Source organism: Pseudophryne corroboree, chromosome 9, assembly GCF_028390025.1.
Source record: "Pseudophryne corroboree isolate aPseCor3 chromosome 9, aPseCor3.hap2, whole genome shotgun sequence".
NCBI lineage: Eukaryota > Metazoa > Chordata > Amphibia > Anura > Myobatrachidae > Pseudophryne > Pseudophryne corroboree.
In genome coordinates, this window is record NC_086452.1 from 356,873,346 (window position 1) to 356,894,370 (window position 21,025).

Sequence of the window (21,025 nt, forward strand, 5' to 3'; positions counted from 1 at the left end):
TCGTAGTCGACACTGGAGTCAGAATCTGTGTCGGTATCTGTGTCTATAATTTGGGATAGTGGGCGCTTATGAGACCCCGAAGGTCCCTGCGACATACGATCAGACATGGGTTGACACCCTGACTGTCCCATAGCTTCAGCTTTGTCTAATCATTTGTGCAAAGAGTTTACACTAGCATTTAAAACATTCCACATATCCATCCAGTCAGGTGTCGGCGCTGTCGACGGCGACACCACATTCATTTGCTCCCGCTCCTCTCTAATATAGCCTTCTCCTTCATACATGTCGACACACGCGTACCGACACACCACACACTCAGGGAATGACCTTCTGAAGACAGTTCCCCCACAAGGCCCTTTGGAGAGACAGAGAGAGAGTATGCCAGCACACACCCTAGCGCTATATGACCCAGGAATAAACACAGTAATTTAATGTTTACCCAGCAGCGCTGTTGTATATTATCTGCGCCGAATTATGTGCCCCCCCTCTCTTTTCAAACCCTCTTGTCTACCGTGGTATAAGCAGGGGAGAGTCCGGGGAGCTTCCTCTCAGCGGTGCTGTGGAGAAAAAATGGAGCTGGTGAGTGCTGAGGGAGAAGCCCCGCCCCCTCGGTGGCGGGCTTCTGTCCCGCTCAAATAATGTAAAATTGGCGGGGGCTCTTACATATATACAGTGTCCAGCTATATATATGTCCTTTTTGCCAAATACGAGGTTTACATGCTGCCCAGGGCGCCCCCCCCCCCCCCCCCCCCCTGCTCCCTGCACCCTTACAGTGACTGCCGTATGTGAGGTGTATGGGAGCAATGGCGCACAGCTGCAGTGCTGTGCGTTACCTCAGTGAAGATCAAGGAGTCTTCTGCCGCCTCTGAAGTCTTCTTTTCTTCTCATACTCACCCGGCTTCTATCTTCCGGCTCTGCGAGGGGGACGGCGGCGCGGCTCTGGGACGGACGGCGAGGGTGAGATCCTGCGTACCAATCCCTCTGGAGCTAATGGTGTCCAGTAGCCTAAGAAGCAGAGCCTTTCAACTCACAGAAGTAGGTCTGCTTCTCTCCCCTCAGTCCCTCGATGCAGGGAGTCTGTTGCCAGCAGGCTCCCTGAAAATAAAAAACCTAACAAAATACTTTCTGTCAGAAAGCTCAGGAGAGCTCCCTGAAAAGCACCCAGTCTCCTCTGGGCACAGTAGTAAACTGAGGTCTGGAGGAGGGGCATAGAGGGAGGAGCCAGTGCACACCCAGATCTAAAGTCTTTCTTAAAGTGCCCATGTCTCCTGCGGAGCCAGTCTATCCCCATGGTCCTTACGGAGTCCCCAGCATCCTCTAGGACAGGCTTTTTCAACCAGTGTGCCGTGGCACACTAGTGTGCCGCGACCAGTTGCAAGGTGTGCCGCGGAGCCAGAGCAGCTTCCTGCACCCTCAGAGTGAACTGTTGGGCCAGGCTCTTCTTAGAAGATCAGTCGTCCTCTGTCCGTGACCTATGCCTTGAAAACGGTGTGATATCATAGGTCACGGCCGTTGCGTCTCACCACCCAGCCAGCCCACCTGCCTGCATACACATCTTCCAGTTCCCGCCTGCATACACAGCTTTCCTTGCCAACCCACATCCACACCTGCCCGACCGCCCGCTGCTCAGTATTAGCAGAACTCCACTATGAACAACCCTCGCCAATGAGGGACAGGGAGGAGGACAGCTGATAATAATATTTGTTATTTTATTTCTCCTGTGGGGAACAATAGGATTTCAATAGGATTTATGTGGGGAGAATATGAATTTATGGATTTATGGGGGGAACAATGTGAATAATTCATGTGGGGAGCAATAGGATTTATGTGGGGAGCAATGTGATTGTTTTTTCTGTGTAGGCCAGGCATATCCAAACTACGGCCCTCCAGCTGTTGTGAAACTACACATCACAGAATGCCCTGACACAGCCAATGTATGTGTGTTTTTTTTTTTTTTTATGGTGAGGGCCAATGTGTGCATTTTGTTTTTTACTGTGGGGAACTGATGATGTGTCTTGGCAATTTTTAAATATTGTTCGGTGTGCCGCGAGTAAAAAAAGGTTGAAAATCACTGCTCTAGGACATAAGAGAAAATAGGATTTTGGTACTTACCAGGTAAATCCTTTTCTTTGAATCCATAGGGGGCACTGGAGTACTCTTGGGATATGGACGGTTCCGCAGGAACAAGGCACTGAATAAATTAAATTTGGAACTACTCCTCCCCTCCATATCCCAGAGTACCTCAGTGTTTTTTACTGAGCCGAACAGGAGCTATAGATAGAGAGGTTGACAATGGAGAATTACATATAACAAAACGGACAACAATAAAGTTGACACATAACGTTACTGACAACTAACAGTTGACACCATAACTGATAGAACTTGATAATTTGAACCAGTCGGTGAGAGTGTGTTACCATAAGATTCTCTGAACTTACCACAAACCAGGTAAAACTGCTCTGGGTGGGCGTCCAGTGCCCCCTATGGATTCAAAGAAAAAGGATTTACCTGGTAAGTACCAAAATCCTATTTTATTTTTCATCCACTAGGGGTCACTGGAGTACGCGGGAGAGCTGTTTGGCACCTGTAACACTAGGCGGCCAAAGCTAGATGCTGATGCCACAAAAGTATCAAACTTGTAAAAGCGCACAAACGTGTGCACTGAAGACCATATAGCCGCACGGCAAAGCTGTGTCGTAGAAGCTCCACGACCAGCTGCCCATGACGTTCCCACAGAACGTGTGGAATGAGCTGTTACTGATGTAGGTGGCTGTAACCTAGCATGAAGGTAAGCCTGACGTATGGTCAGTTTTATCCCTCTGGATAAGGTCTGCTTAGAAGCTGGCCAACCCATCTTGGCAGCATCGTAGAGAACAAACAACGTATCCATCTTATGAACTGTAGACGTTCGGGATACATAAACGCATAGTGCGCGTACCACATCCAAGGTTCCAGAATCTCCTGTTAACACAGGAACTACTATTGGTTGATTGATGTGAAAAGAGGACACTACTTTTGGTAGGAAAGCGGGATTCGTCCGAAGTTCCGCTCTGTCATCATGAAACACTAAATACGGTGGCTTGCATGACAAGGCACCCAAATCTGAAACACGCCTTGCCGAAGCTAGGGCTAGGAGAAAAATTGTTTTCCAAGTGAGAAACTTAATATCCACTTGTTGTAAGGGTTCGAAATATAAAGACTGTAAGAAATCTAAAACCAGATTCAAGTCGCAGTAGGTGGAGTGAATGGAGGCTGTACTCTGAGGACACCTTGCAGAAAAGTGTGTACCGACGGCAATAGAGCCAATCTTCTTTGAAAGTAAATTGACAATGCAGATATCTGCACTTTTAGTGTGGATAAACGCAGATCTCCATCTAACCCCATCTGTAGAAATAACAAAAGACGGGATAACTTGAAAGATGAAGTTGGAAACTTCCTAGCTTCACACCAACCTATATAGGCACGCCAAATTCTGTAATAATGAGCTGCCGTAACCGGCTTCCTAGCTCGTAACATGGTTGGTATAACCGATTCTGGAATGCCCTCTCTTCTTAAGAGGGCTGTCTCAACAGCCACCCCATCAAACGCAGCCGCGCTAAATCGGGGTAAAGGAACGGACCCTGTTGTAACAGGTCCGGACGTAGTGGGAGCAGCCAAGGATCGTCTGCGAGTAGTCCGCGGAGATCCGAGAACCAAGCTCTCCGAGGCCAATGAGGCGCCACTAGTATCACTGTGACGGACTCTCTTTTGATCCGTTTTAGCAACAGAGGGAGCAGCGGAAACGGTGGAAACAGATACACGAGGCTGTACGGCCACGTGATTGTGAGAGCATCCACCGCCACTGCCTTTGGATCTCTCGTTCTGGACACGTACTGGGGCGTTTGATGATTGTGGCGAGATGCCATCAGGTCCACTTTAGGGTAACCCCACCTCTGGACCAGCATGTGAAACACCTCTGGATTTAATGCCCATTCTCCTGGATGAAAATCCCGACGGCTGAGATAATCCGCTTCCCAGTTGTCCACTCCCGGAATGAATACTGCCGACAATATCACTTGGTGATACTCGGCCCAATTGAGGATTCGAGCTACTTCCCGCATTGCCATGCGGCTTTTCGTTCCTCCTTGTTTGTTGATATATGCGACCGCCGTCGCATTGTCTGACTGCACCTGAACAGTCTGAGACCGAAGCATGTGCACTGCTTGTCGTAGCGCATTGTAAATTGCCCGGAGTTCCAGGACATTTATAGACAGCAATCTTTCGTGATCTGCCCAGAGACCCTGGAGCTGATAATTTTGAACTACAGCTTCCCAGCCTCTGAGACTCGCGTCCGCCGTGAGAATTATCCAATTCCAGGCGCCGGACCGTTTCCCTTCGGTTAGATTCTGTACTTTGAGCCACCAGAGTAGATACACTATGGCCCGTGGAGACAACCTCACCCTGCGGGGAATCTGCAGATGCGAGCCCGACCACTGTGCGAGCACATCCAGTTGAAAATGACGTGAGTGAAGTCTTCCAAACTGAAGCGCTTCGAAAGCCGCCACCATTGTGCCTAAGAGGCGAATGCACAAATGAACCGAGACTGTGCGTGGCTTGAGCACTAATTGTACCAGATGACGAATGTCCTGTACTTTCTGTTCTGGTAGGTAAATTCATTGATTTACCGTATCGAGAATCATACCTAGGAATTGAAGTCGTTGAGACGGAATTAGATGTCATTTCTTGAAGTTGACAATCCAACCGTGGTGAACCAGTACATTGTATGTTAGCAACGCCTGTTGGAGGAGCATTTGTTGAGACGGAGCTTTGATGAGCAAATCCAAGTACGGAACTATTATCACTCCCAGGGATCTGAGATGAGCTATCATCACAGACATCACCTTGGTGAATACCCGAAGCGCTGACGAGAGGCCAAACAGTAAAGCCTGAAACTGGTAATGGTTCTGCCATATTGCAAACCGCAAGAACCTCTGATGAGGTGGCCAAATCGGAATGTGTAAGTACGCATCCTTGAGATCCAGTGCAATCATGAATTCCTGTGGCTCTAGACCTGCAATTACTGAACGCAGAGATTCCATCTTGAATCTGTAGTAAGTGACGTACTGATTGAGACCCTTTAAGTTCAATATTGGCCTGACCGAGCCATTCGGCTTTGGTACCACAAACAGACTGGAATAATAATTCTGACCCTGTCGGTGTACAGGGACCGGAATCAAAACTGCTGCATCCAGCAGAGACCGAATGGCAATCTGCAGAACCGCCTTCTTGTCGTCCGACACAGGCAGTCCTGTCTTGAAAAACCGCATTGACGGGAGACAGTCGAACTCTATTTTGTAACCTTTTAAGACTAAATTGCGGATCCACCCATCTGTGGACGTCTGAAGCCACGCCAACTGGAACGTCTGCGTACCGATCCCTCTGGAGCTAATGGTGTCCAGTAGCCTAAGAAACAGAGCCCTGAAACTCAGAGAAGTGGGTCTGTTTCTCTCTCCTCAGTCCCTCGATACAGGGAGTCTGTTGCCAGCAGAGCTCCCTGAAAATAAAAAACCTAACAAAAATGCTTTCTTACTGGAAACTCAGGAGAGCTCCTGAAATGCACACAGCTCCGCTGGGCACAGTAACAAACTGAGGTCTGGAGAAGGGGCATAGAGGGAGGAGCCAGCGCACACCCAGAGTCAAAGTCTTTCTTAAAGTGCCCATGTCTCCTGCGGAGCCCGTCTATCCCCATGGTCTTTACGGAGTCCCAGCATCCTCTAGGACGTTAGAGAAAAGTTATTTTTAACAGAAAATACACAAATGTTTAAATGTGAGAGAGATACATTTGTTGAGGCTTAGCGGAAAACACGAGAGATTGCTTTATAATTATATGTTACATGTGAGTATGTCAGTGTAAGTCCTTGTTGATATATTAAAAGTGAAGTTTCAAATCATTACAAGAGTGCCCCATTAAAAAGAGTTGGCTTTCCTTTTCCTATGATATGTGATCCAACCTTACAACTTTAGGGCGCACCGCCGGCTTTACAATTATTCAGTGTTAAACAATTTTTGTTTCTCCCATAGTAAATGGGCAGCATTTAAGTTTCTGCATCACAATCTTTCTATATACCGGTTAATATACTATTATATTTATAAGATTAGCCTCGTGCGCTTCTTACCCCCACAGCCAACTTCTTTGCTACCTAATTGTAGTGACAGCTCTTAGAATTTGCACATCTGTCTGTGCTTAACCACGCCCACACTTGACAGACCACTCCCTCTGTATTCCACTCCCCGGGGTCCACCAACCCCTGCGCTTTGAGCCCTCACCCCCAGGGTGCCCGCAACACACCCGCCCTCGCAGGCTGTGTGGCCGCACACCCTCCCGGCTCCCGCACTCCTCACCTGACGCCGCTGTCTCCAGTTCAAAAATGAGCGCGTTGCGTGTGCGAGAGAGACGGCGGCTGCGCAGTGACAGGGAGCGAGGAGGAAGGGGGTGGGTGAGTGGACAGAGCCTCTCCGTGCTGTGTACAGGCGATGTTCCTCCGGCAGTCCCGGTAGTTACACACACAGATAGATACACAGTCTGCACCGGAGAAATAATCACCCGAGTGTTTGATCCCCAGGTGTGGGACTACATATCCCAGCACGCCCGGACCCTATAGCTTGAGAGGACAGGGAGGCATGCCGGGAGTTGTAGTCGCGCTGCGCGCACAGGCAGGAGGAGAGACTGACATACAGGGGATATAGTGCGCCTGCTGCATGACGCTTTTCCGGTGTGAGCACCGACGTGGGAACAGAACGGAACGTCTCCGTCCTGTGCATGTTTCCGCAGGGAAGGGTTTCCTGGGCGCACGGGAGCTGTGTGAGTGTACAATGTGCTTCTCCTGTGCTCTGGTTCCTATTTGCTATCTAGATTATCGTATTTCGGTTGGTTGGTTATATACACAGGGGCCTGTGGCTGCCTATAATGCTGTGTGTATGACACTGTATGGGTACATCTATAGGAGACTTTTTTTTTAATTAATTGATAGCAATACCATGAGATACCCCCTCGATGCCATGGTCACGCAGTGGGGGAGCTCATACACTCACAGAGCTGACACTCATGGTTACAGGTGATATGAGGGCTCCTTTTCTTGCCTATGTGAATGGGCATTGTAGCTACGTGCAAAGTATGATACAGTCACATTAGTTGGAAATACTGTAATAAATACTAGTACAATACTATTCTGCCAGGAGAGAGGGTTAATCCAGTCTACAATGTAAAGATCATTGGGGTGACGAGCACTCCAGATATGTGTTGTTGTAGGTGGTAGTAACATGAGCTCTCAGTCATATTAAAGATATGGCTCTTGTGGTTATGATCCTCTGTCCTGTCTTTCCCCTTTAATACTCCATCTCAGCCCTTACAGATAGATTTAAAACACATCCTAGACAGTTCTATAGGAGGAACAGTTGGGAAAGATGAGAAGCTGCAGTAGGTTTTGAAGGTTATGGGTAGTCAGTGTAGTGATTTACAGAGAGGTTCACCAGATCTAGAGTTCCTGACCATATTTGAGTATTAAGGTGGCATACACAGGAAGATAAAATGCCTGTCAGACCGAGAGGCATTTTATCTGACCCTGCTGATATTCGGGACATACACTCTGAGATCTCTCACATTGTATGTCACGAGATATCGGCGCTTCGCCCCCGGTGTGGAGACATTTTTCCCCATTCCTTCCCATTTGAAGGAACAGGGGTAATGTCCATCAGTCAGTTGGGCATATACTGCCCAATGCAGCCAATCGGGCACTTTCAAAATATTGAATCGGAGGAACATGCTGGACTATCCAGCATGACCAAACGATATTACCGGATTGGTCGCCTGCATACACGCTGCAATTGTCTGGCCGATCAACTGATATTGGGCACATCAGCCAGATAATAGTAGCTTGTATGCCCAGATTAAGATGTTACCCTGTAGAATTGAGCCGCCTAGAAGGAAAAACCTTCAGATTATTTTTTTGTATTTGTTTTAAAGCCTGAAAATCATATTTGTGGGAAGCATGGAGACCACACTGAAACGTTTATATGTTGGTGGAATCGGTCACACTGTCACTGATGCAGAACTTGTTGACAGATTTGGTAAATTTGGTAAGGTGGATGATGTGGACATCATTTCCAGGAAAGATGAACAAGGTATGGTGCTTGGAAAGAGTGAAGTCCTGTATTATATGTCCCTTTCATTGGCCCTCATTCCGAGTTCGCTCGTTAGCTGCTTTTAGCAGCTATGCAAACGCTAGGCCGTCGCCCTCTGGGAGTGTATTTTAGCTTAGCAGAATAGAGAACGAAAGATTAGCAGAACTGCTACTAAATAATTCCTTGCAGTTTCTGAGTAGCTCCAGACCTATTCCTAGATTGTGATCAGCTCAGTCCGTTTAGTTCCTGGTTTGACGTCACAAACACGCACTGCGTTCAGCCAGGCACTCCCCTGTTTCTCCAGCCACTCCTGCGTTTTTGCCTGACACGCCTGCGTTTTTTTAGCACACTCACGGAAAACGCTCAGTTACCACCCAGAAACGCCCCTTTCCTGTCAATCACTCACCGATCAGTAGTGTGACTGAAAAGCGCCGCACGAACACCAGCAAAACTGCTAAGTTTTTAGTTAAATAACTGCGTACCATGCGCATTTAGCAACAAATCGCAGCATAGCGAAAATCGACAACGAGCGAACAACTCGGAATGACCACCATTATCCGTTTTGTTGTGTTCTCTGCTTGGCAATTCGTGAACCCGGTACCAGTATTCTGTTAAGAAAAAGTATCCAACAAGAATTTGTGTGACCTGCAAGTTATGGTATAGGTAAAACTGATGCTGTTTTTCAGATAGACATTAGAGAGAAAATACAGTACACAGTTTTAGTGTCTTACAGTCATGAGACATATGACCTTATACGCTGGTTTGGAAATTCTGAACTAAGAAAACACAGTAGTGATGTCATTGCCACTGATGAAAGACCAAACAAATTAAATACTTAACCTCACTGCCTCCCCCATTGGACTCTATTGTCACCTAACGTCTCGGTTATATGTATTACTGTATCCCCACCATAACCGTCCCACTTTGTTTACTTCTTTAAAGTTCACGTGCTTTAGCAATATGCTATGCAGCTTCTTCTTTTTTATTTTTTTTTTATATATTCGAGCATAAAAGAAAATGGTTGTACCAGGGGTTTGACCAACTCTGTAAAATTGACTGTGCTCTTAACAACACATTTTAATCGCCCATGGTTTTGCGTACTCTTATATTGTAGCATTGTAACATGCTGTATCCTTTGCTTTCAGGAAACCCCATAAAGACCTTTGCATACCTGAACATCAACATTTCAGATACGGACCTGAAAAAATGTAGGTATTTTTCTGTTCTTTTTGAATGAAGCTGTAATCGGCCATATGTGGGGGCGACTCAGTCTGTTGGGGTTACAGCCAATGCTGGGTATGGCTATATGGCGAATGTTATTTTAGTGTCCTATAATAAATAGATCGATAATATAACGTAATTTATAAACATTAGCTAGTGGAATTAATTTTGTTTTTGTAGGTGTATCTATACTAAACAAAGCAAAGTGGAAGGGAGGAGTATTACAAATTGAAATGGCCAAAGAAAGTTTCTTACACAGGTAAGATTATACTGGGGTCTTGGTTCTTTGTTGCTTTCTGGATCATATTTTGCAATCTTATGATCCAGAGTTTACAGAGATGCATAAAATAAAAAACAAATAGTGAGTGGCAGTTCTGTGAGCGTCTTATTAATGAGTGATTGGTTCCAGCTGACAGAAAGGCGACTTCAACAAATAAGTGTTGTGTAGAAGAGTATCTACAAATCCACATCGGGTCAACTGAAGTGGGAGGGCTGCAGCAGCAGTAAGCACGCCGGGTTTTACTCCTGTCAGCCAAGAACAAAAAACTGAAGCTGCAGAGTGCCCAGGCTCGCCAAAGCTAAACATCTATAGATTGGGAGAAAATGTCACCTGATCTAACAAAGCTTGATATCTGCTGCAACATGGTGCAGTCAGAATATGGCATAACCAACTTGAATCTGTGGATCCGTCCTGCCATATGTCAACAGTTCAGACTGTGGATGGTGGTGTAATGGTGTGGGGAATGTTTTTCTGGCACATATTGGGTCCCTTAGTGAACATTTTTTAAATGCCACAGATTACCTAATTACTGTATTGTTGCTGACCATGTGTTATCCCTTTGAGGGAACAGTCTACCTATCTTCTACTACAGTAGTTGCTTAATGCAGGATAATATGCTATGGAGTAGATTAACCATGAAATCCATCAGTCAAAGCTTGGTGGCTTTGAAAAAACAGCTCAGAGGGCAATAGTAATTAATGCTAAATCAGCGTGGTTCTGCTTTAATTACTGTTGCCCTTCAAAATCCATTAGCAGCTTTGTAAACCTGACAGATGATAAAGCTGCACCCATGTCTTAAAGCATGCATCATCTGAAGCTGATACTTTGAACGTGACAATAAGTTCAGTGGACTCTTGCTCTTCCGCAGTCACCGGAACTCGATTCTTTGGAATGTGAGGGAACGGGGCAATTGCATCTGATACATCTGCAGAAACTGCATGATGCTATTATGTCCACATGGCCCAGAATCACTATTACCCCTTTCACATCTCCAATGCCGTATCCCACCCGGGAATTGGAAACGGGTCCTTCCCAGTGGGATCCGGCATTGGAGACTCTCCTACACCTTTTGACTGGCTGTCCGACCCGGCAGTATGCCGGGTCAGTTGCCATAGCGGCGGGGGGCGGAGCTGGCAGCAGGGGTGGAGGCGGCGCTGGGAGATGAGCTCATCTCAGAATCAGCTTTATTGGCCAGGTGTACTCACGTACACTAGGAATTCTTTGTGGTACAATGCATCGCTAAGCAGCAACATGAAGGGGGAATACATAGCATACGAAGGGGGAAGAACATAGCATACATTACACACATTACACGTATGAGTTGATACTGCACATTGCAACTGTACAATAGACTCAACATATTAGACATTATACACGTAGGACTAAACACAAAGGCTGCTTGGCAAAGCAGCACCGAGGCAGCCATCCGCGGCGCCAACTAGAACTCAAACAATGCACATAATACAGAAGATTTAAGTATTACATCAAAAGATAAACCACACAGACAATAAAGACAGAAAGCATAATGCAGGGTTGGTGTAAGCATTTTGGGTAATAACCTCCAGGGGTTGTGTATTCCACCCTCACAAGGTACCAGGTGCGGCAGCCATCTTAGGCGCTCTGCGTAGGATTACCCAGGGTGGAATAGTCCACCCCCGAAGAGAACACAAAACGGGGAGATTGCAGAGTCCTTAGGTTCAGAGTAGGGTTCCAGTAAAACCATCAGGTCCATGTATTTTTCATCCCATCCACAAGTTTACCAGATAAGGCAGCCATGTTGGGCGCACTACGAAGGTTACACAGTGGGAGATGAGCCATACAAGGGCCAAATGCATTTACGGGAAAACTGACACGAGTGTAGGAGTATGCTATACCCTGCATGGAAAGATCCAAATGAAGCACACCCTGCCCATGGAGGGACCATCCGAGGCAGCCATGTGAGGCGCACTGTGTAGGTTACTGCTGGCAGGGTGTGCAACCAATGGAGGTACACATTACAGGAATAGCACACAGTGGGGGGAAAGTACCCTGTAAGAAGAAAGAAGGGAAAGACACATTTGCAGGAAAACATTAATTTGTGAAAATGATAAATGTCCTGGTCTCATGAGAGCAGTGCGGGTGTGTGTGAGAGTGTGGGGAGCAGTGCGGGTGGGTGTAAGAATGTGGAGTGCACACTAATGTCCAATGGAACTTGACCCTGCAAAATCTGGTCCTGATGCGCACGCCCCTCAGTTCCCTGCTCAGCTTGAGGGGTAGTCTTGGGGGCAGTCATGATGTTCTTGGACAGAGAAGTAGTAGGCATTGGTCCTGGTGTTCTCAAGGCAGAGGTGAGGAGAGGCCACATAATGGTCCCGAGTTGCAGTGTTTGGGGAAATTGTATTATTTGAGATTTTAGCGTAGTCCAAATCCAGTTCAAACTCCGGTTCTAACTCCATTCTTAAATCATATTCTTAACAATTGCATTCTTCACAATTGCAAGCAGGCCAAGTCCTGACTGCAGGCCTTGATAATATTGCTCTTAAATGCTCCAACTATATCAGCTGGCAAAGGGGGAGGTATGCAATCAGCCGCGCTGCCTCTCCCTATCTTGTAAATTGGTCCCGGGTCGCCTCGATCCGGGAATCCGTTTACGCTGCCACTGACCCGGTATTCAACCCGGGAATAACACTGCTTATAACCCTGGTTGTATTACTGGGTCAGGCGACCCGGGAATTTGGACTTGGTGCTTTCACACCGCACACTGACCCGTGTCGATACCGGGTTATTTGTGCGATGTGAAAGGGGTATAAGGAATGTTTTTTGTACTTTGTTGAATATATGCCATAAATAATTCAGGCTGTTCTGGGTGCAAAGGGGATCCTTCCTGTTACTGAAAAAAAAGTGTGCTTTGTAAAGGTTTGCATAATTTATCAGAACACATGGTTTTAATAAGTTTTGTTCTTATTTTAGTCAGTCTTCATCTTTAAACTTATTTAAGGTTATAGGACTTAAGGTGCGTTTACGTGTTACAATTGTGATGGTCCGTTTTAGGACATTAAATACTTAGCTGGTGGCAATTCACTGTGGGTCTGATTTAAGAGATGGATGCAGTAGTGATGTCGGCTGTAAGCTGCCAATACTTTCAGTCTGCATAGATGAGCCACACTGCGCTTGTGACCCAATAGTTACGGATGCAAGTCGCAGAACAAATTCAGAGGCAATTTTGGTGGGAACGTTCCTGGGGTGTAACGGGGAGGGGGGGGATTAGCTAGACACGTATGTGTAGCCACCTCTGACCGGTGGCAATGTTCCAATGGAAATTCTGCACCTCTGAAGGGCTGGTGCAATGTCTGATAGTGTGACTGATGGTGCGTCTTTTTATGCACAGCAACAGATTAACGCCACAGCAGGTGGGAATCTCAGTAAGAAGCACATCAGCTGCAGCATTCGCATAAAGGCACAGTCATGCTGTTCACAAAGACACTGTAGCAGCTGCATCTACGTCCTCCCCTGTGTGTGGATATACAGAATGACCACCAATCTTGAATGAGGGTTGAGGCTGCCATAAAATTAAATTCTTCAGTGATCCGCATCTTAGTGTGTGTGTGCGCGCTTCTCTCAATCCACCACATTGCTTGTGCACCCTAAAATCCAGCTAATTTTACCAAACTTTTTGATTTGATCTATTCAAATCCGACATGGTTTAGGATGATCGTATATTCGGTTTAGTAACCTTCAAAATACTGCATTATGTTCATTATTGGGAGAAACACCTTTAAACTGGCCCCAAAAATTAATCATGTACATGGGATTATTTGGCACACATATGAGTGATCATTATCTCTAGCAGATAAACAAAAATACTTAGTCCTAAGCTTTACAAAGTGTCTTCTGGTCAATAAATTGTGTTTGGCCTTTTCTGTTCTTTTGAGATTGTCACAAGAGAGACAAGCAGCCAAAGAGAAGGGGGAACCTAAATTACAAAGTGATTTGCGGCATGACATGATGCAGTCCCTACAGAAAGCTGGGGTAACAGATTTCCAGATGAAGGCTGCTGTACCAGGCACTGAAGTACCAAATCATAAGGTAGATCTTCAATATGCCCTTATGTTCTTTGTAAAGCTATTGATATGCTAATATCCTGTAACATATTAACCAGACTGCATCAAGATAGCCAGTCCTCCTTCTATAATGGTAAAATAATGATTCAGAGTGTGTGGTTTTAGATCTGTTTTTCCGTCATGGGGTTTGGTGGTAGGTGTGCTGCTACCTAGTGGGAATGTGGGAGTTCTCTTCCCACTAATACAGATCTAAATGTTAATTGAAAGTACAATAAGACAGTATACTAATTTTGACATATTGTCCCTGGTGGCCCAGCGGTCACTTACCTGCTCCTTACGGCTGTAGCAGCTTCAGCGTGGCTTTCAGGTACCAGAGGTCATGTGACAACAGCGTGCTTTACAGTAAGTGATTTAGAATACTTGAACAACAGCAGACGTTTGTATTATAGGGTTTGGCTTAGGAAATTCTATAAAATCGTTATTGAGAGATAATAAATCAGAAGAATTTAATTTTTAAAATGTTGCAATATATTTCTTTTTTTTTTTTTTCAGAATTGGGTGGTCAGCAAGTATGGGAGAGTGCTGCCTGTTGTGCATTTGAAGGGAAGCAAACAAAGCAAGATATCCTTTTTCTGTTCTATAGCACAATACCAGCTGAATGTATTGTGTGTTGTATTTCTTTCATCCACTAGGGGACACTGGAGCGTTCCTTAGACATTAGGGGTGTGAAGCTTGCAACCGGAGGTGTGGCACAATCTAAAATCACATTGTCTGCACAGCCGGTTCCTCCCCTTCACATCCCTCCTCCCTCAGTTTGGAAAATTGTGCCTAGGAGGTACAAGCACAGAAGGGAGCTCCTGCTCCATGAAGATTTATTTTTTATTTATATTTTTCTTCATTTATACTAGCCCAATCCCTCCTAACTAAAGGGAGTGTGCAGGTTTTAAACGAAAAGATGGTAAATGCCCGATCCCACCTAAATGAAAGGGGGTGCAGGCTTTACCAGGCGAAAAGGCTGCGTCCCCCTAATAAAAGGGGACAAAGTTCAGGATTGGATACAATGATTCCAGCTGAAGGGGTCTGCATCTCTATAAAGGCACCAACCGTGAGAACTGGTTGTTTTAAAATGGCCCCGCAGGAATTGAAGTAGCATTAGGTTTTTTATTTTTTTTTATTTCTTTATTTAATTTCCCTATGGGGCTTTATTAGACTTTGCTAGTAAGTGGGATCCTCATAGTGTGGAGGACTGATCCCCTGTAGTGTGGAAAGACATGTTCAAATCTTTAAATAAAAAATTATTAGCTCCCTACAGCGGCGTCCAGGCAGCGGTCAGTGTGAGGCGGGCCGGGATCCCTTCAGCAGCGCAGCCTTCCCTGTCAGTCCAGAGGCAGTCAGAGAGAGGCGCCGCTACGGGACCTGATGAGAGCAGTCCCGGCGCGCGCCGGCCAGCGGGAGATCGTATTACAGCGCGGCTCAGCAGATACCCTGAGCCGCCGGAGGCAGGGAGCGGGAAGAGAGACGCTGCAGTGAGGAGCGGCTGAGGAGATTCCCTCAGCCGCGGGACGGGGCTCTATAGCGCGCAGACAGGGCGGCCACTACGGCAAGTAAGGCTCCTTTCAGCAGTCAGGTAAAACAAGAATGTAGACGGGGGCTCACCGGAGATTGTTCCCCCTCATAAATGAAGTGTCCAGAATTTTTAATTGGCAGCCATCTTAAAATTCATATGCAGGCGCCAGAAAAACTGAGGAGCATGGAGGGAACCTCTCCCCTGTTATAGATTAATGGTAAGACAGCGCCCTCTGCTGGTGAAATGTTATAATGCGGATCTCCTGAAATGTAATATTATTATGATTTATTTTCAAAGGTACTCTATTACAAAGAGCCTACAGAAAATACTAAGACACAAGTGAAGCCAACTCTTACACCGTAGCTGACTTACAGTTGGGTGTGTGGCGGTTGCAAGTCGGCTGGTGTAAAGACAAAAGAAATAAATTTATTTATTTTCTTCTCTACAATATAGAGATAATTCCAGCCAGGGCAAACTCAAGACCTTTTGTTTCCGTCATTTATCACAGTCTTTCTCTGCCTAGTTTAAAGGGTGAAAGCGCTGCGACACAGTCTAGTAAGGGGTTTTAGTCAACATGTCTAAAACACCAACCAAGACATCCAAGACCCATTATGTTTGCATGTTACGAAAAGAGCACGCGAATGGCAGCTCCAGGGTGTGCGATTCCTGCTTCGACAAGGACGCTCCACCTGGGAGCAGTGCTCCGTCTAGGTCAGGGAAGGATAACCCTGCAGATAGAATCTCCAATGAGATGGCGGAGTCCCGCACGCAACAATTAGGGCTGCGGGATTCTCAAAAACGATGGAAGAATTTCTCATCCGGTTAATGCCTCCCGCACAAGCAGTGACAAAGGTGTGCAAGGCGGGTTAAAAGTAGAGATGAGCGCCTGAAATTTTTCGGGTTTTGTGTTTTGGTTTTGGGTTCGGTTCCGCGGCCGTGTTTTGGGTTCGAACGCGTTTTGGCAAAACCTCACCGAATTTTTTTTGTCGGATTCGGGTGTGTTTTGGATTCGGGTGTTTTTTTCAAAAAACCCTAAAAAACAGCTTAAATCATAGAATTTGGGGGTAATTTTGATCCCAAAGTATTATTAACCTCAAAAAACATAATTTACACTCATTTTCAGCCTATTCTGAACACATCACACCTCACAATATTATTTTTAGTCCTAAAATTTGCACCGAGGTCGCTGTGTGAGTAAGATAAGCGACCCTAGTGGCCGACACAAACACCGGGCCCATCTAGGAGTGGCACTGCAGTGTCACGCAGGATGTCCCTTCCAAAAAACCCTCCCCAAACAGCACATGACGCAAAGAAAAAAAGAGGCGCAATGAGGTAGCTGACTGTGTGAGAAAGATAAGCGACCCTAGTGGCCGACACAAACACCGGGCCCATCTAGGAGTGGCACTGCAGTGTCACGCAGGATGTCCCTTCCAAAAAACCCTCCCCAAACAGCACATGACGCAAAGAAAAAAAGAGGCGCAATGAGGTAGCTGTGTGAGAAAGATAAGCGACCCTAGTGGCCGACACAAACACCGGGCCCATCTAGGAGTGGCACTGCAGTGTCACGCAGGATGTCCCTTCCAAAAAACCCTCCCCAAACAGCACATGACGCAAAGAAAAAAAGAGGCGCAATGAGGTAGCTGTGTGAGTAAGATTAGCGACCCTAGTGGCCGACACAAACACCGGGCCCATCTAGGAGTGGCACTGCAGTGTCACGCAGGATGGCCCTTCCAAAAAACCCTCCCCAAACAGCACATGACGCAAAGAAAAAAAGAGGCGCAATGAGGTAGCTGACTGTGTGAGTAAGATTAGCGACCCTAGTGGCCGACACAAACACCGGGCACATCTAGGAGTGGCACTGCAGTGTCACGCAGGATGTCCCTTCCAAAAAACCCTCCCCAAACAGCACATGACGCAAAGAAAAAAAGAGGCGCAATGAGGTAGCTGACTGTGTGAGAAAGATAAGCGACCCTAGTGGCCGACACAAACACCGGGCCCATCTAGGAGTGGCACTGCAGTGTCACGCAGGATGTCCCTTCCAAAAAACCCTCCCCAATCAGCACATGATGCAAAGAAAAAGAAAAGAAAAAAGAGGTGCAAGATGGAATTATCCTTGGGCCCTCCCACCCACCCTTATGTTGTATAAACAAAACAGGACATGCACACTTTAACCAACCCATCATTTCAGTGACAGGGTCTGCCACACGACTGTGACTGATATGACGGGTTGGTTTGGACCCCCCCCAAAAAAGAAGCAATTAATCTCTCCTTGCACAAACTGGCTCTACAGAGGCAAGATGTCCACCTCATCTTCACCCTCCGATATATCACCGTGTACATCCCCCTCCTCACAGATTATCAATTCGTCCCCACTGGAATCCACCATCTCAGCTCCCTGTGTACTTTGTGGAGGCAATTGCTGCTGGTCAATGTCTCCGCGGAGGAATTGATTATAATTCATTTTAATGAACATCATCTTCTCCACATTTTCTGGATGTAACCTCGTACGCCGATTGCTGACAAGGTGAGCGGCGGCACTAAACACTCTTTCGGAGTACACACTTGTGGGAGGGCAACTTAGGTAGAATAAAGCCAGTTTGTGCAAGGGCCTCCAAATTGCCTCTTTTTCCTGCCAGTATAAGTACGGACTGTGTGACGTGCCTACTTGGATGCGGTCACTCATATAATCCTCCACCATTCTATCAATGTTGAGAGAATCATATGCAGTGACAGTAGACGACATGTCCGTAATCGTTGTCAGGTCCTTCAGTCCGGACCAGATGTCAGCATCAGCAGTCGCTCCAGACTGCCCTGCATCACCGCCAGCGGGTGGGCTCGGAATTCTGAGCCTTTTCCTCGCACCCCCAGTTGCGGGAGAATGTGAAGGAGGAGATGTTGACAGGTCGCGTTCCGCTTGACTTGACAATTTTGTCACCAGCAGGTCTTTCAACCCCAGCAGACCTGTGTCTGCCGGAAAGAGAGATCCAAGGTAGGCTTTAAATCTAGGATCGAGCACGGTGGCCAAAATGTAGTGCTCTGATTTCAACAGATTGACCACCCGTGAATCCTTGTTAAGCGAATTAAGGGCTGCATCCACAAGTCCCACATGCCTAGCGGAATCGCTCCGTGTTAGCTCCTTCTTCAATGCCTCCAGCTTCTTCTGCAAAAGCCTGATGAGGGGAATGACCTGACTCAGGCTGGCAGTGTCTGAACTGACTTCACGTGTGGCAAGTTCAAAGGGCATCAGAACCTTGCACAACGTTGAAATCATTCTCCACTGCACTTGAGACAGGTGCATTCCATCTCCTATATCGTGCTCAATTGTATAGGCTTGAATGGCCTTTTGCTGCTCCTCCAACCTCTGAAGCATATAGAGGGTTGAATTCCACCTCGTTACCACTTCTTGCTTCAGATGATGGCAGGGCAGGTTCAGTAGTTTTTGGTGGTGCTCCAGTCTTCTGTACGTGGTGCCTGTACGCCGAAAGTGTCCCGCAATTTTTCTGGCCACCGACAGCATCTCTTGCACGCCCCTGTCGTTTTTTAAAAAATTCTGCACCACCAAATTCAAGGTATGTGCAAAACATGGGACGTGCTGGAATTTGCCCATATTTAATGCACACACAATATTGCTGGCGTTGTCCGATGCCACAAATCCACAGGAGAGTCCAATTGGGGTAAGCCATTCCGCGATGATCTTCCTCAGTTGCCGTAAGAGGTTTTCAGCTGTGTGCGTATTCTGGAAAGCGGTGATACAAAGCGTAGCCTGCCTAGGAAAGAGTTGGCGTTTGCGAGATGCTGCTACTGGTGCCGCCGCTGCTGTTCTTGCGGCGGGAGTCCATACATCTACCCAGTGGGCTGTCACAGTCATATAGTCCTGACCCTGCCCTGCTCCACTTGTCCACATGTCCGTGGTTAAGTGGACATTGGGTACAACTGCATTTTTTAGGACACTGGTGAGTCTTTTTCTGACGTCCGTGTACATTCTCGGTATCGCCTGCCTAGAGAAGTGGAACCTAGATGGTATTTGGTAACGGGGGCACACTGCCTCAATAAATTGTCTAGTTCCCTGTGAACTAACGGCGGATACCGGACGCACGTCTAACACCAACATAGTTGTCAAGGACTCAGTTATCCGCTTTGCAGTAGGATGACTGCTGTGATATTTCATCTTCCTCGCAAAGGACTGTTGAACAGTCAATTGCTTACTGGAAGTAGTACAAGTGGGCTTACGACTTCCCCTCTGGGATGACCATCGACTCCCAGCGGCAACAACAGCAGCGCCAGCAGCAGTAGGCGTTACACGCAAGGATGCATCGGAGGAATCCCAGGCAGGAGAGGACTCGTCAGACTTGCCAGTGACATGGCCTGCAGGACTATTGGCATTCCTGGGGAAGGAGGAAATTGACACTGAGGGAGTTGGTGGGGTGGTTTGCGTGAGCTTGGTTACAAGAGGAAGGGATTTACTGGTCAGTGGACTGCTTCCGCTGTCACCCAAAGTTTTTGAACTTGTCACTGACTTATTATGAATGCGCTGCAGGTGACGTATAAGGGAGGATGTTCCGAGGTGGTTAACGTCCTTACCCCTACTTATTACAGCTTGACAAAGGGAACACACGGCTTGACACCTGTTGTCCGCATTTCTGGTGAAATACCTCCACACCGAAGAGCTGATTTTTTTGGTATTTTCACCTGGCATGTCAACGGCCATATTCCTCCCACGGACAACAGGTGTCTCCCCGGGTGCCTGACTTAAACAAACCACCTCACCATCAGAATCCTCCTGGTCAATTTCCTCCCCAGCGCCAGCAACACCCATATCCTCCTCATCCTGGTGTACTTCAACACTGACATCTTCAATCTGACTATCAGGAACTGGACTGCGGGTGCTCCTTCCAGCACTTGCAGGGGACATGCAAATAGTGGAAGGCGCATGCTCTTCACGTCCAGTGTTGGGAAGGTCAGGCATCGCAAACGACACAATTGGACTCTCCTTGTGGATTTGGGATTTCAAAGAACGCACAGTTCTTTGCGGTGCTTTTGCCAGCTTGAGTCTTTTCAGTTTTCTAGCGAGAGGCTGAGTGCTTCCATCCTCATGTGAAGCTGAACCACTAGCCATGAACATAGGCCAGGGCCTCAGCCGTTCCTTGCCACTCCGTGTGGTAAATGGCATATTGGCAAGTTTACGCTTCTCCTCCGACAATTTTATTTTAGGTTTTGGAGTCCTTTTTTTTCTGATATTTGGTGTTTTGGATTTGACATGCTCTGTACTATGACATTGGGCATCGGCCTTGGCAGACGACGTTGCTGGCATTTCATCGTCTCGGCCATGACTAGTGGCAGCAGCTTCAGCACGAGGTGGAAGTGGATCTTGATCTTTCCCTAATTTTGGAACCTCAACTTTTTTGTTCTCCATATTTTATAGGCAGAACTAAAAGGCACCTCAGGTAAACAATGGAGATGGATGGATTGGATACTAGTATACAATTATGGACGGACTGCCACGGTTAGGTGGTATAAAAAAACCACGGTTAGGTGGTATATATTATAATAATAATACAATTATGGATGGACGGACTGCCTGCCGACTGCCGACACAGAGGTAGCCACAGCCGTGAACTACCGCACTGTACACTGGTTGATAAAGAGATAGTAGTATACTCGTAACAACTAGTATGACACTATGACGACGGTATAAAGAAAGAAAAAAAAATACCACAGTTAGGTGGTATATATTATAATAATAATACAATTATGGAT

General features: G+C 46.7%; 2 protein-coding genes across 7 annotated transcripts in view; one reads left to right on the top strand and one right to left on the bottom strand.

The window, feature by feature from the left end:
- CENPP (centromere protein P) overlaps positions 1-6,678 on the bottom strand; it is a 748,246-nt gene extending 741,568 nt beyond the window's left edge. For 2 of the 4 annotated variants that reach the window (XM_063940719.1, XM_063940716.1), the window contains exon 1: positions 6,382-6,465. The gene's annotated coding sequence lies outside the window, so the exon portion shown is untranslated. The other 2 variants (XM_063940717.1, XM_063940718.1) reach the window with 2 other exon arrangements.
- Positions 6,396-21,025, top strand: part of NOL8 (nucleolar protein 8) — a 108,434-nt gene continuing 93,804 nt past the window's right edge. The window contains exons 1-6 of one of the 3 annotated variants that reach the window (XM_063940714.1): positions 6,396-6,476; positions 8,003-8,160; positions 9,306-9,368; positions 9,562-9,640; positions 13,573-13,726; positions 14,254-14,322. In XM_063940714.1, coding sequence (XP_063796784.1) covers positions 8,028-8,160; positions 9,306-9,368; positions 9,562-9,640; positions 13,573-13,726; positions 14,254-14,322 — 498 coding nt within the window. In that variant the 5' untranslated portion in view covers positions 6,396-6,476; positions 8,003-8,027. Of the gene's footprint in view, positions 6,477-6,498; positions 6,534-6,704; positions 6,842-8,002; positions 8,161-9,305; positions 9,369-9,561; positions 9,641-13,572; positions 13,727-14,253; positions 14,323-21,025 lie in introns of those variants that run through there. The other 2 variants (XM_063940712.1, XM_063940713.1) reach the window with 2 other exon arrangements.